Raw genomic sequence first — 15450 nt, forward strand, 5'->3', positions numbered from 1 at the left:
TTGACAGACAAAAACACTGATACAGAAATCTCCATATTAATCTAACCTAAACTGTTCTTACTTACCTTCAATTAGGACTCACAACTCCACTATCAAACAACAGTAACAACAGATTAAAATGTTTACCTAGAATGGATTCTAGTGGCTGCTTGAGTAAAATAATAGAGGACATACTCTGTGGTATAATACTATGCTTGGCAGGTGAACATATTGTAGTCTTTAAAACAGTGCAAGCACATATTGACATTACCTTTTATGACTGTAATAGACCGTAGCACAGCGTGCCCCATTGTCTGGCTCGTATCGTGCCCAGGGAAGATCGAAGTAGGTGTTTTCTTCGTTAGACCATGCCCAATAGTCGCTGGTGTTTTTGTACAGGCCGATCCAGGCATGATAATAGTTCATGAACATAAGGTTTTCATCCGACTGCTTATAGATGGTGGCCAAGTCAGTGTGGTAAATTGTGCTTGAACTGGATAAAAGAAAAAACTCTTTTAAATTGCATTGAATCTGTCAGAAAACCAATGCAATATCATTTTCTAATCACTAAGCACAAAATGCAGCCAAGTCTAATGGAAAGTCATTAGTTTAGCACATATTTGGTTTCTATTAAAGTGTTATATTTATGAGAAGATTACATTTATTTTTTTACCAAATATATTGGAAATCCATCCAGAATTATTTAGATGATACTATTTATTATACTAGAAGAAACTTCTGAGGATGTCTATAGTTACAATACTCCTCTTTGAGGACCATGTATTTCTTGACCAAAGTGCTGGTTAGTCCTCAGCATCTTGAGTACGTACCACTGGATAGAATTCTGTACAATTATTCATTTCCAAGAGGATCAATGGTACTTCCTTTAATGATCCCATGTATAATTGTTATAGGCAATTTCTAGTGAGACGTTCAAGTTTTACTTACTATATAATCCCAATTATAACTTCCAATAGCTTTGTGAATAAAAAGTAAACCCCCACCTCCTGCAGTAGCTTTGAGCCTGTTCCCAGGGGACATGACTTTGGACGTAAAAGTAATATCTCTGCACCACTGATCCTAGTCCAGACACAGCACTGCTGAGGAGGAGGGGGAGGAGGAGAAGGGAGCGGTCGCTGTTCATCATCGGCAATGTTCTGATGTACAAAAGGACTCTTATTGAATCATGCAGTGCCATAGTTTTGCAGTGAGTATAAAAAATGTTGCACAACTGAGGAATAATGGATATCGTAATATCAGGAACAGTATATTTGTAAATGTTTTTCACCAACAACAAATGGTTCATTTATTGTAACATACCAAATTAAGGTACCAAATCGACAAAAAACTACTTAAATCATTGTCAAATACCTTAAACATTTGACTGAGCCCCAGCGTTAATGTGTTGAGTCAGAGTTACCTGTATCGATGCTTGTTTAGCTGTCTCCAGTGCTGCGACGTCCTCCGTTAGAATCACCCGACTGCTCGATGAGCGACCAACGTCCAGCTGAACATCAACAATCTTCCAGTTCGACAGATCAGAACAACCATTTGCCTATCAGACACACTTATATAAACAGTCAGCTCCCTGTGGCTTCGCACTATTTGACTGTTGGCAAATGAAGCAGAGATGTACCTACTTAGACCTATACATTCAGTGGAAAGAAGTGAACCCTTTGGAATAATCTGCATTTATGTAAAAATCTGTTCCACATTTTTTTCTGATCTTCACCTAAGTTACAATAATGAATAAACAGAATATGTTCAACTGATAGCACACAAATTATTGGGTTTGTTCTTATCCATATTAAAAACATTGTTTAAACATTCACAGTGTAGGTTGGAAAAAGTATGTGAACTCCGACTTTTACAACAACTGACTGAGTTAGTAGTTATCAAACCTCATTTTAATCATTGAAACAAGATTGGAAGTATTGTTCGAAGCATCTGTTGATCATGTTTAAAAAAAAATAATCTCAGAAGACCTACGATCATGTTTTGGTTGACTTTGGGTTAGTAATAAGTTAAATTATTTATCTATCCATATTTAAACCCCTTTTCTAAAAAAGGAGCCAATGTAGGAGTGTGGCTGCGCTTCCTAGAAGTGGGCGCCCAGCAAATGAGGCCAAAGTCAAAATCTGCCTTTCAGTGGACCAGTCAGAGTTCAGACCTTATCCCGATAGAGATGCAGTGGAATGACCTCAAGAGAGCCGTTCACACCAGACGTCCTGACAATATGTCTGAACTGAAGGAGTTCTGTGGGGAAGCAGGGTCCAAAGTGTCTCCTGAACATTGTGCAGGTCTGATCTAGAGCTACCGAAGTGTTTGAGGTTATTACTGCAGAAGGAAGTTTAACCAGTTATTACATCCAAGGGTTCACTTACTTTTACCACCAGCACTTCTAATATTTAATGGGTGTGTTCAATAAAACCATGAAAGATTATAAGTGTGTGTTATTAGCTTAAGAACATTGTGTTTGTCTATACTTGTGACTTCGGTGAAGATCACTTTTAATGACCAATTCATGCATAAAACCAGGACACTCCAGAGGCTTCACATACTTTTTCTTGCTGCTGTATATTCTGCTCAAAGGACACGAGGAAGCAGAGAAGTAAAGCAGTAATTTTCCAATTCAAAATGATTTTATTTATCATATGTCTTAGGTAAGGTTAGGCCAGTTAATGACTAACATGGTTAGGGTTATTTAAGTACATACATTTGTCAGTGATTTATCATGCACATAAGATGTTGCTTGCGGACTCGTCGTTCTAAAAAAGGAGCACCAACCACCATTATCAGATTGTCTAATGATGACATCATCTTTTTAGTTAATTGAAGGCAATAATGGGATTCATGCCTATATTTCAAAGAATGTTAAATGTTGCACAGCCCAAATATATTCAAGCTACTAAAGCATTAAAACATAAGGAATATTTGTATTTTGTCCTCCTAACATTGAAATGTAGGATGTGCTACAGTTCACTTTCTTTGAGTTGTGCTCATATATTTACCCGACTGCAATTTGTGTAACATAAGTACATCAAAATGCTATCAACGCATGTAAAAGAAATACACAAAATGCATTCATAAATGTACACAGCATAACTGAAAAAAAAAAATACAGATACTTTCCGTATAGGAGGTTTTATTATGCATTGATTTACACTGCAAATAAACTCTGAATTACATCTGAAACAAAAAGAAAACAGCTGTTAGTATCTCACTTAAAAAGGTCTTAATATTTAAACATTATAATACCATCTTTGTGACACATTGAAACCCTAAAAAGCTACATTTTATCAACTTTGCTACACCACCGAACAAGGTATTCTGTAGCAAATTGTTTGACCAAATGAATAATAAGCAACTTAGTCACTTAGTAAAGTCCTCTGTTTACTAGCATTAATTGACTACAGCAGTGAGAGCTGAAGTTACTGGCTGTTGTAGGGAATCTGAAGTGTTGGTTGTCGTTAAATTAGAATAAAGTGTCATCACAAATACCTGGGCGGGACATGCTCTTCTCCAGCTGCTTGAAGGATTCTCCCGTCAACGTGCGAATCTCGTCCTTCAGCCGACGGTGGCCGTCCAGAGTCAGGTGCCAGAAACACGACTTCCTCTTGCCATCTCGGCACAGCTGGTTGCAGGTTTTGCGGAAGCTGTTGTTGAAGCACAGGTTGTGTCTGATGGTGTTCTTCCAGCCATCTGGGGCAGTCTGAAAGAATGGGAAGTGCTCTCTGGGGAAATAGGGGGGATATGAGGAACACTCCAATGCAACTTGAGTATTGCACATAACACAAAGGCACTTGAAAAAGAAAAGAAAAAGAGAGGAGACAGACATTTCGGAAGAGTTTGCCTTTAATCTACTTAAAGAGGCTCTCATGCTTTTTGGAGTTTCCCTTTCCTGTAGTGTGTTCCTTTTCTTTCCTTTCCTTTCCCTCCCCCCCCCCCCCCCCGCATGAAAGGCCTCCATTGGACGCCTTTGTTACATAGTGACATCACCAAGCAACACTCACATTTTATAGGCTGGTGCTCCAAAACCTTGTAAATGATAGGCTAAGGGGCGGGACATCTCTAACCAGTTGACCAATCGCAACAGTCTGGTTTCAGACAGAGGGTGAGAAGAGGTGCTGCAGCACAGGCAGTATGAGAGAAATAAAGAGCTTTTTGAACATTAGAGCATGGAGACATGTCACAGTAGAGATAACAAATGCAATTATGAACTGAAATATTAGCATAATAAGTTTCCTTTAAAAATATTCGATAAGGTGCCCTCTGTTAATCTACAGAATGTTCTATGGGACTAGACTACAAATCTTTATATGAACCTGTTGTGTGTGTTTTACCAAACTATCAAGTTCTGACCTGGTGAAGTTGTAAATCTGCTGGACTTTGAGGCTCCCAGTATGGCTGCTCTTGAGCGCCAATGCGATGAGGATGCAGTAATTCACAGGTGGACGAGGCCAGCATCCTGGCTTCAGGGTCCTGCTGTCCTGGAGGCAAGTAGAACACTAATTTAAAGCCCATTAATCCTTCTGACGGTGCACATGAAGGACACATTTCAGAAACAGGGGAAATAAACTTGTGCAACGCCAACCTTACAGATCTTAAGGAAAATATGTATTCCTCAAGGATATTTTAAGCCCTTCAAATGTCAACCTTTTTCAAACAGCGTCCAGACAATTTCAAGCTAGGGAAAAGTGAACAGGTGTAACAAGTCACATATATGAAATGTGTAAAACCAATCAGTCATATTAAGATGATTGAGAAAATAGATTTTAAGGGGGTTTAATAATTAAGAAAAAAAAGGGAGGAGTTCCAAGAGCTCTCTGTACCCCACTAGAGGAATATGGATCATGTCCAAGCCCAGGGTTCTCACCCTGGTCTTCGGGGTTCTTCCCTTGCGTCTGTTCTTGGCTGGTGCACAGGAGACGTCTTCATTCTTGATCTAGTGGTCAAAAGATGGTGTTATGATTCATAACACACTATATAGTTGTCTGAATCAATGCTTTATTAGTATTTGTGTTATGCTCCAGGATATAAAAAAAAAATCAGGGCAGGGATTTGACCATTTACACCTTATATTAATTAATATGTGATCTTTATTTGGAGCTTTTACAACAAACAAATTAATTCACCTTGCAAAACAAGTTTAAAATGTAAGACTGGTTGCACAATATTAACTGTGACTGTTGAGAGTAAACTAACCATAGCACCACGCATGTGATGGGATTTGATTTGTGATGTCTGTACTGCATACGATACCATGTCAGTGGAGTGCGGCATCTCGTGCTTGAGAGGAGCACCATGGGGGGCACACGTGTGGAGCTCTGTGCCGAGTTGACGTTGAGTCCCTGCTGGGTTCCGTGGTGGTTTTTGGATTGCATCAGCAGGTTCACAGGGAGTCTGCAGATCTGCTGAATTTTCTCCGTACTGAATAGGGCTGGCAATATTGGGATTCACTAGCAGCCACAGGTTTGGCTTCACAAAGGTGTCTGAAGGATAGAACAATCAAATGCACAGTTTAAAAACAGTGAAAGTCTTTGCGTTTTAAAAAAAAAAAAAGTAACATCCATTTTCAATTGGTCCAACTGGTACTATTTTCATCAGGAAAACAGAGGAAAATAAGCTAAAAAGTATGAGGAAGGGAGTAGAAACACTGCATGTGAAATCAGCATGTTTCAGAATATCAGGGGGTAATGATTTGTTAGGGAGGAAATCTGTTTAACAAATGTCTTATTGAGACGTTTTTGACTTTTTGGGAAATATATATATATATATATATATATATATATATATATATATATACACACATATATACATACCTACTCTCTTTCCTTGACAAGTAGTTCATTAACACAGTCTTTACAGACGGACGTTGATTTTCTTAGCTAAGGCTTAACAAAAAAAGCATACTTCCCACAAAAAACGTCTCCTTAACCCACTGGTATACTAACAACGCATTACAGTGAGAAACCCTGCCCATTACCAAAGGATAATTTTAATACCATAGAATATCAGTCAAATGTGCTATAAAGGAATACAAAGAAAGCTTTTAAAGTCAATCCTGCATAAAGCAGACAGCAGCTGTTTAATCGGCAGATGAATTTACAGACATTTATAAAATAAACTAAAATGTTTTTCTCTGAATTTACCTGATGTTTTATCGTACCAAATTAATTCGTCTTTTCTTCTCGAGGCTCTTGAAGAAGGCCTCTGGACCACATGTTGATCATTCAGTTTGTCATCTGTCGTCATAGATTAACAAATTGACACACAAACATATGCTTACTGACAATCTGCACGCCATCTCATAATCAGATTTAACTATGAACAATCCTCCTCAGCGGTTTACTGTGCTGTTTGGATTCATTTGCAACATTTCCACCCACAGTGAAGCTAAGGAAATCAGTCACCGTGGAAAAACTGATCCGTGGTTGTGGCCAGTTTCAGCTCCTTGTCCATGTCCCAGTCCGTCAGGCCAACAGAGCAGTGCAGGTCGAAGAGTCGGGCTTTGGTTTTAAGCTGTAAGGTCATGGTTTGATGCCTTTCATGGGTTTCTGCGTTCAGTTCAGAATCTCTCTGATAAGAGTCCCCGCTTTACTGACAGGCTGCTGATACTACAGCTGGAGCTCAGCAGCCTGATTGGACCCAATCAGACCTGAAGAGTTCGGCCTGTGCTGAAGCCAGTGGCGAGCCGTAACTTGTTATACCCCCCCACCCCCTTATGCTAATCATAAATCTATCAATTAGATTTTAAAAGTAGGGATATTATCCGGCTGAACAAAACGTGCCTTTATCTAACAGGTTCGTTTTCCACAGACCTTATTTCAAGCTATTTTCCAAAATCCTATGGAGAAATCCCATTGCACTTTTGTCGAGGGAATCCGAGCGCAGCTTACTTCCGGGTTTTAGGACGCGTCACTGCACCACTTGCATATACCTCACAGTGGGCGGAACTTGTCATAAAGTCCGCGATAATAAAGCCCGCCCATTTAGAAGGAAGATATGATTGGTCAATTGTACTGTCATTTGACATTACTCTCTCGTTGAGTTACTATAGCGGGCCCTCTGTGAATGTAGAGAGGGACCAACAAGCTCTCCCGTCTTCACAGTAACTCGCAGAGACGGCATTTAACCCTTCACATTCCAACAGAAACTGAACAGGCAGATTCGAAGGATTTATTTGGAAATGTTATTTTAAATACAATTAAATCAAGTTATTTTGGTAAAACTAATGAAAAATGTAACAACAACAAAATGTGGGCCCTGACGGCTAGCCACTGGCTGAAGCTTATTCTATCATTCATCAGGGAGATATCTGAGGCTAAAGCTATTTGCAATTAATAAATATGAACACGTTTCATAGGTTACATATAATAAAAAGTATAAGATTGTAATGAGGATTCTGAAACTAAATTGACTCTGATTAATAAATAGATCCTTGTTGTGAATAATGTTCCAGATTGATTTCAGGTGATGCCACCTCCAAGACAACTAAACCAACTTCCTCTCCTGAGGAAGACTGATAGAGGCTGTTGAAAACACAGGAACAGCTGGAAAGTAAGGTCCATTTGTAAATATTGACTTACTCAAAAAACATAAAACAAGTTAAATTGTTGTGACATTAAAGTTCAGAGCACTCTGACACTTTATTGCAAAGAAACTGCTACGGAAGAGCTCTATGATAAAAACTGAAGCAGCTCTGACTAGCTTTCATTTTACTCAGTTCTGTTTTCTTGTGTGATCGAGAACCTTCAAATCGAGGGTTATACGGTTTTGTATTTGTGTTAGCCATGTGTGGTGGTGGTCTAGGGAAAGTAGTTGCCATGCCAACATGCTTAACTAAGATGATAAACAGTGAACCTGCTAAACATCTGCATGTCAGCACGTTCTATTAATCAGAGCTGTTTACATCCCATCAAACACAGCATTCTGCTGGCTCTCATCTGCAGCAAAGAATACACTTCTCTGCAGGTTAACAACATTTTTCATTACTTTTTTTGTATTACTACTTATTTTTAACAGTTACAATACCCAACTCTTCAATTACACACGTCTTATATATTGTACGCAAATGTATGAATACAACCCTTTCCTACTTCTTTTGCTGACATTGCTTTCTTTCCTACATCTGTATATATAGTGAAAATAGTTACAACCCATGTGTATTTTATTCATTTCTTGGGGCATTAGTGCAGTTTCGTCTATTTATTTTGTTATCACATTTACAGTACACATTCACAAGTAAGAAACAGATCGAAACAGAAACAGATCAATTTTTACAGCATGAAAAAAAACAAAATCATATATTCATCTTTAAATATCTATATATCTTTGTATAGCTTTTAACGTTAAGTCTTTCAAATACTCTCAATATTTTCGCCTCATTCCAGTTCATTTACAGAGAAACTCTAACAGGGACGGCGAGGACTGGAAGCTCCTGTTCGGCTGCTGTATTTTTTATATCTAACAACAATCTAGTTAAGACAGCTAATTAGGTGGGGGACGGGGGGGCTCACACACTTCACTCATTACTATTTTGGGGAGGAAACCACAGTAATGATCAGACATGCTGACAAAACCTAGCACTAAAACAGAAATAAATACAGGTTGTACAGAACCTGGTGGACACTGACGCTATGAAAAGGAATGTTTTGATGACAGGTTAGAGTTCTGCAGACGTGTTAGGTTCAGGTTTGAAACCCTAACTTTGACCTTTTGCTGATTTCTAAAGTCAATCCACAATAACAATTACACTGCACCTTTAAGTGCTTCATATGTCTGGATATTAACACGATCTCAAAAGATGGTTGGTGTTTGTTGTGCTGGGAGTTCAAATAAAACCAAGGCGTTGCTGTCCTGTGGCTGGAGGTTTGTTTTGTGGACTTAGTAAATTGCAAATTCTTCTTCTAGTGTATTTTGCGAGCTGATGTGTTAAGTGGAGAGTGTGCCGCTTAAAACAGCACACTAGGCGCCAGAAAGATAAGACAAACTTGGATAATGTTTTGCGTTGCAAATGAGTTGCATCCTTTATCTACTGAGCTGATAATACCAACAACCCCCTCTGATGGACCGAGCTGCTTCTGGTTCTTTTTCAGCTCTATATTTAGGTTGATTATGCATTTAACTTTGTGAGCCTTTGCTAGAACTCCCGCAACAACAGGAGATTCGGATGCCTGGAATCAATTAACACCTGCGAGTGAAGAATGCAGAACCTTTAACATCAGAGCGTCAGAATCCTTAACAACCAGGTGAGACTGCGAGACAATGTTCAAGACGTACGACTGGATGAAATGACAGGAAGAAGGAAAAAGGGAGGAGGAAGAGAAGGCTCAAAAGATAGGAATGTAGTTGTCGATCTTGGTGCGGTGCCGCTGGGCGATGCACTCGGCGATCCACACGATGTTCCTGCACTCCTGCTCCTTCAGCTTGACGTAGGCGTAGAAGACGCTGAAGTGGAACTGGTTGAGAAAAGCCAGTTTGTTCAGCTTCACCTGAAGGGAGGAGGAGGAGGAGGAAGATGAGTGTAAAAGCGCCACAGTGCTCACAATGACAATTATTGTTTTATTTTTGGCTTATTGCGAATATAAGTCAATATCCAGCTGATGAAGAATTGCAGGACAAAAATGCCAAAATAGTTTTTGTATTTTTTTAGAAACACAAGTTTTGTCCACATGACAACAAGTTGATATTCAGTTATAAAATGTCACTGTATATTTGTTGATCATCATTTGTAAAATAAATACCCAGAATGTTTGTTTTGCAATTTATTCATATTAATAAAAAGGTTTTGCCCATCAAATACAATTTTCAGAATATAATTATCTACATTTACTTCTACTTATTTTCTAATGAATTAAAGAAGATCTGAGTCGTCTGTCTTCACACGTACAAACTGTTTGTGGTTTTGTGCAGGGATACATCACTGGAAACAGTCAATTAAAAAAATATGTATATTTATATATATATATATATATATTTTAAACATAAAACGCCTGATGACAGAGAAGGTCAGCAGGTCAGAGAAAGTCCGCAGCAACAAAACATATCCAAGCACAGCCACAAAGCTTCTCCTATCTAAATATCGGTGTAATGCATTTATGCTTTTTAACCACACACTTTTGAAATGTTCCCAGTGTGCATTGAAGCCTTCTCTGATGTGGATGCTTTTGGAAAAGGTTTAAGTCACTTCTCCAGATGGGATTGAGTTTGTCTGATAACGTGTGTCTCACCTCATGCTCAAAGAATCGGTCCTCCAGTGTTTTGTCGCCTGGGTTGCTGCCGGCACCTTCGAACAGCAGCTTGTATTCCTGAGGACATGAGGGTCAGAGATATTAGCAGTGAAGCAGCAACATCAGGAAGATACGTCCCCAGCTGACTCAGAAAGCGACTCAGGTTCTGGTCCAGGCTCTCGTCATCTCACGCCTAGACTACTGCAACTCCCTCCTGGCTGGTCTACCTGCATGTGCCATCCGACCTCTGCAGCTCATCCAGAATGCAGCGGCTCGTCTGGTTTTCAACCTTCCTAAATTCTCCCACACCACTGCGCTCCTCCGCTCCCTTCACTGGCTTCCGGTAACTGCTAGAATCCACTTCAAGACACTGGTACTTGCTTACCGTGCTGCGAATGGATCTGGCCCTTCGTACATCCAGGACATGGTTAAACCGTACACCCCAGCGCGTGCACTACGCTCTGCATCAGCCAAACGACTCGTTGCGCCCTCGCTGCGAGGGGGACCCAAGTTCCCATCGGCGAAAACACGTGGGTTTGCTATCCTGGCTCCAAGATGGTGGAATGAGCTCCCCATTGACATCAGGACGGCAGATAGCTTGCACATCTTCCGGCGCAGACTGAAAACTCATCTCTTTCGACTCCACTTCGAGCGTTAGAACGATTAACGAAGCACTTTTATACCAATAAAGGACAGGATTACCTAAAGCCAGTTGAGTAGCACTTGAAATGTTTGGCTCTATGAAACCTGATATACTTATATGATTCTGTTTTCTTCAAGGTTGTGTCTTCCTGGTCGAATGTACTTATTGTAAGTCGCTTTGGACAAAAGCGTCAGCTAAATGCAATGTAATGTAATGTAATGAAGTGAGTAATAAACGGGGAGATGGAGATACTAGAGGGAACAAATTGTCTGATTTAAAAAGGGATGGATTGTTCCAAAAACAGACATTTTATATTTGATTGGTTTGTGGGGATCTCAGCAGGCAGCTGGCGTTTGGACTTACAGGATAGAAATCAGCGACGGCCTTGACCTGCTCGTAGTCATCTGCCCGGGCCAGCTGAGCAAGGCCTTCTGGGTAAAGCTTGCCGCAGTGGGGGAAGAGCTTGGCGCGGTCCTCCTTGGACAGCTCTGTGCCGAACGAGTTGATAGTGATGATGAAGGCCCTCCTGTCGGCCTCGAACTGCAGCAACAAGTAGAATGTAAGTGGAGCAACAACGAGTGACTGACTGAGCCTCTACTTTATTCCACAGCCAAAAACACTTAACATTTTTATCTACACAGTAATTAGTAAGCCTAAACAAAGTTGGACATAATTACAACCTTTAAAAAGCACTTACGACGTAGCAGATGTGTCTGAGTGTGTGTAGGTGCATGTGTGTTTGTTTATTTATGTAAATAAACAAGGCAGAGACTCACCTCCAGGATGGGACACATGGTGTCAGCCGTGGTTCCTCCGAGGTTGGAGCAGAACTTATAGAAAGCCTCCAGGTAAGCCTGAAAAAAGGATTTAAAAGGTTATGTAACCAATAAATAAACAAAGCAAAAACCAGATCATGGCATTTGTTTAAAATATAAATATGAAAGAGAAAAAGTGGAATTTAGCCTTTGCAGACCATTTACACGCACAAACACCTACGGTATATAACACACTACTGGAACGGGAAACCCCTAAAAAGCATGATAGGGCCCCTTTAAAGCTCTTGCATTAAGTACGTTTATCATCAAGTATGATAATAAATATAATATGCTTCACCTTATAAAGTGTGTTACGAATGATTTCAATGTTCATCTCATCCAAGTCCTGTTCAGATATGCAGTCCTGGAAGAAAGCAGCTGAAAAGCAAAGAAAAGTACATTAAAACCAACAGCAAGGAGATGTTTCCTTTAGCTTTGGCACCATCTGCTGTTCTGCTAAAATCATTACCATTCAGTTTTCACACTTTGCATATTTAAATGGGAGGTTTTTTAGGATGGAACAAACCGAGGGGCGTGTCCACCAGGATGGCGTTGTAGAGCTCGGCGGGGGTCTGGGCGATGTTGACCGCCTCCATCTGCTCGAAGCTGCCCAGGGGATGGCACTTGGGCACCAGCTCAGAGATGGCCCGCTGGTGGAGGGTGCCCGTGATCAGCAGTATGACGTTATCAATCATATAGCTGTACCTGAAGACACAAGGGGGGGGGGGGGGGGGGGGGGGAGGGGGAGTTGTCATGACAGAGCGAAGAAGTCTTAAAAGTATGTTTCTACTACTTCAAAATGACAGTATATACCCTTGAGCAGGTTTTAAGCTATTAAAACTATATTCGAAACATTAAAAGGTAGGGTAGGTAATTCACTTCAGAAACACTTGTTATATTCCATGGAATGCTCTTAACATCCCGATAGGAATGAATACATGAAATGCTTTGACAATAAATATATACAAATATTTCATCTGTGGAAGCCGTGGCGCTGTAAAAAGCAAGTCCAATTATCTGCCTCGGCCCGGGGCAGATAATTGGATGGTACAAACTTATCTCGTGCCCTCATTGGTCATGGGTGCGTTAGTGTGTGTTGGAGGAGGGGCTCTGTAAGGAAGTCTGAAGGAAGGGGCAGATTTTTTTAGGCTGCGTACTTTCAAATTCTAGCGCACTTGAGCTGGTTTCTCCATTCTTACCTACCCTACTTTTAAGTGCTCGATTAAATCAACCTGCTGAGAAAGGGAATCTAAAGCATGATCAAATTAATAGCTGACAGAGTTAGCGAGATCTGTTTCTTAAATTCTTGCCAAAAAACTATGATGAATAACATTAACCCCGACACTATTATTTTAGTGTGTGAAAAATGTGATTATGTTATCGAATGTGTTTGTTTTAATATTATAATTGATTTTATACTGATGTGATGTTATTTGCTTTAGTTGTTCCCCTGCTTTTTTCAGTATTTCACAAGTGTTAAATTCACAAAAGAAAGATTTTACAGAAAAGGTTATAGTTCAGGAAGTTGGAAGTTATTTCAACAGCTTTTTTTGCTTACGTGATGAAGTCCATGAAGCTAGCCAGAGGCTCGTAAGACTGATTCCTCATGTGGCGAAACTCCACCACCATCTTCTCCTTCAGCTTGTCATCGATAACGGACACGGTGAGCGGAGACGCCTCGTTTGCCAGGAAGCTGCCATAGTCTGTGCTCTGCAGGTGGAGCTTCAGATCTGCAAGGGAGACACAAGCAGATTAGGAAAATTAACTTTATCCTTAGAGATGTTAGTAAGTGTGAAAAAAACCTTAAATTAAGATGCAAGATGCGCAACGTAGCGTGAAATTATCATATTTATCTAAAACCTCAGCAGAACCATTCCACTATGCGTGCATGTTTTAGCTAATTGTATACACATCATGTACAGTTAACATTGCAATTGCAGTGTTGACATAGACTTGTACAACCCATCAGAGTTAAGATGACATCTTTGTATTTAGAATTATAATATCATTGATACTGTAATATATTACATGTTAAATCATGTACTCTGATGCAGTATGATGTTTTTATGATACTATATCAATACATTTGACCTTATATTATGTTTTACTTTATTCTTTTGGTGCTGCAACACTTCCTTTCTGTTTAACTATAACATTACAATCTCAGTCATATTGATGTTGACCAGCAGTGACAGTATGCGTTAATGACCATAATAAACTGCGGTAGTGTCAGAGTAATACAGCCATCTAATGATTATAAAATATGCCATCTGTTCGACACTGTAGTTCTACGGTGTAGTATGTGACATCACGGGGTAAAAACATCTTCCTATTGTTATTTCACTTCCTCTTAATAAGTCCGTGATTGAACAATATAAGAAAAAACACTTGGCTGTATCAGCTTAGCTTGTGTTAGCATAGCGTTAGCTCCCTAGCTAGCTAGGATTTAGGAGATAGTAAGCTTTTAAAAAACACATTTCGACAACGGTTTTAACAAATATTTGCAAATTGTCGACGTAGTGCTTACGGACTGCTACTTTTTGGCAATAATGCCAAGTAGAGAGTTGAATACTGCGTTTTAACGCAACACGATCGTTGATGTAAATCGAGCTAACTAGCTTCAAGACTGACAGCTAGCTTTAGCTTGAATGAGCCCCGTATGGCTAGCTATTGCTCGTGTTACTAGCCATTGTTTAACTCACCTTCCAGGGTCTCACACTGAACGAGGTTCAAATAATCCCCCTGGGACAGTATTCCAGCTTTGAATCCTCTGACCAGCCCCTCCAGGTAGCCATTATCAACGTTAAAATAGAGCTCGGAGAAAGGCATCCTGTCTGACAGTCAGATCCGTCTCTGCCACTGGAGAACCGTCAGTCGGCTTGTTAGCGTTAGCGTCAGCTGACTGCACCATGTGACCGTCACCTGACTTTCCAAATACTCGTGCATGTGTGTGTGTGTGTGCGCGCGCGTTTCTATGGAGCTTTGCATAGTTTGCATTTAGCATTTCAACCACTTCAGTTCATATTGCCAAAACAACAGAGAAGTACTCAGATCTTGTACTTGAGTGAAATAAGAAGTCCCAGAGCGTGGGAGTATCTGTAACAAGTAATAGTCCTGCAATCAAAATGTTACTCAAGTAATAGTACAACAGTATTGGCATCAAAAGTACCAACAGTGTAAGTACTTATTATGCAGATGATTGGCCCATTTCAGAATGATATACATTTTGATTATAATTATTAATGCATTAAAGTGTTATCAAAGCTGATAAAGTGCAGTTTTAATGACGTTGTATACTGCAGGGTAGCTTGTGAATTTACTCCAGGTGTAGCTAAAGTCTTATTTAAGTGTTGACTATGTATCACACCATTAATCCAAATCTGTAGAGTAACTAAAGGTATTCAATAAATGTAGTGGAATAAAAGTACACAATTAACCTCTAAATAGTAGTGGAGTGGAAGTACAAAGTAGCAAACATTTTAAATACTCAAGTAAAGTTCAAGTACCTCAAAATAGTACTTAAGTACAGTACTTGAGTATCTATTTAGTTAATTTACACCACTGCAAAATACAAAGCAGAGTTAAAAGTTATTGCTTGACATTTAAATTGAACAAGAATAAATAAATGTCAGGACTGCAATTAAATGAAAATAGGCAAATAGAAAAATAGTAAAAAGCTAAAATAAACCAATGTCATATAAAAAATGAGAATAGTATTAAAAAGATAAGTCAAGTTGGTTGTAAAAGGGTGGGTGCACGTACAAAAAATACAGTTTTCAAA

The 15450-nt window shown here is 39.6% G+C and overlaps 2 protein-coding genes across 3 annotated transcripts; both read right to left on the reverse strand.

The window, feature by feature from the left end:
* Positions 1–3113: 3113 nt before the first annotated feature.
* On the reverse strand, positions 3114–6637 carry foxr1 (forkhead box R1). 2 transcript variants are annotated; one of them, XM_034197574.1, is made up of 7 exons: positions 6393–6637; positions 6132–6224; positions 5242–5471; positions 4856–4924; positions 4342–4469; positions 3481–3713; positions 3114–3168 (listed from the first exon to the last, which is right to left on the reverse strand). In XM_034197574.1, the coding sequence occupies exons 1-7, from the start codon at positions 6511–6513 to the stop codon at positions 3140–3142; spliced, it is 903 nt and encodes a 300-aa protein (XP_034053465.1). In that variant the 5' UTR covers positions 6514–6637; the 3' UTR covers positions 3114–3139. The 2 variants fall into 2 exon arrangements, with proteins under 2 accessions (XP_034053465.1, XP_034053464.1); XM_034197573.1 differs by having other exon boundaries at positions 5185–5471.
* A 1494-nt stretch (positions 6638–8131) lies between these two features.
* On the reverse strand, positions 8132–14595 carry atp6v0d1 (ATPase H+ transporting V0 subunit d1). Its single transcript, XM_034197571.1, has 8 exons — positions 14372–14595; positions 13228–13399; positions 12196–12374; positions 11968–12047; positions 11631–11708; positions 11218–11394; positions 10212–10289; positions 8132–9473 (listed from the first exon to the last, which is right to left on the reverse strand). The coding sequence occupies exons 1-8, from the start codon at positions 14496–14498 to the stop codon at positions 9312–9314; spliced, it is 1053 nt and encodes a 350-aa protein (XP_034053462.1). The 5' UTR covers positions 14499–14595; the 3' UTR covers positions 8132–9311.
* Between the last annotated feature and the right edge of the window lie 855 nt (positions 14596–15450).

Source organism: Gymnodraco acuticeps, unplaced genomic scaffold (genome assembly GCF_902827175.1).
Source record: "Gymnodraco acuticeps unplaced genomic scaffold, fGymAcu1.1, whole genome shotgun sequence".
NCBI classification, from domain to species: domain Eukaryota; kingdom Metazoa; phylum Chordata; class Actinopteri; order Perciformes; family Bathydraconidae; genus Gymnodraco; species Gymnodraco acuticeps.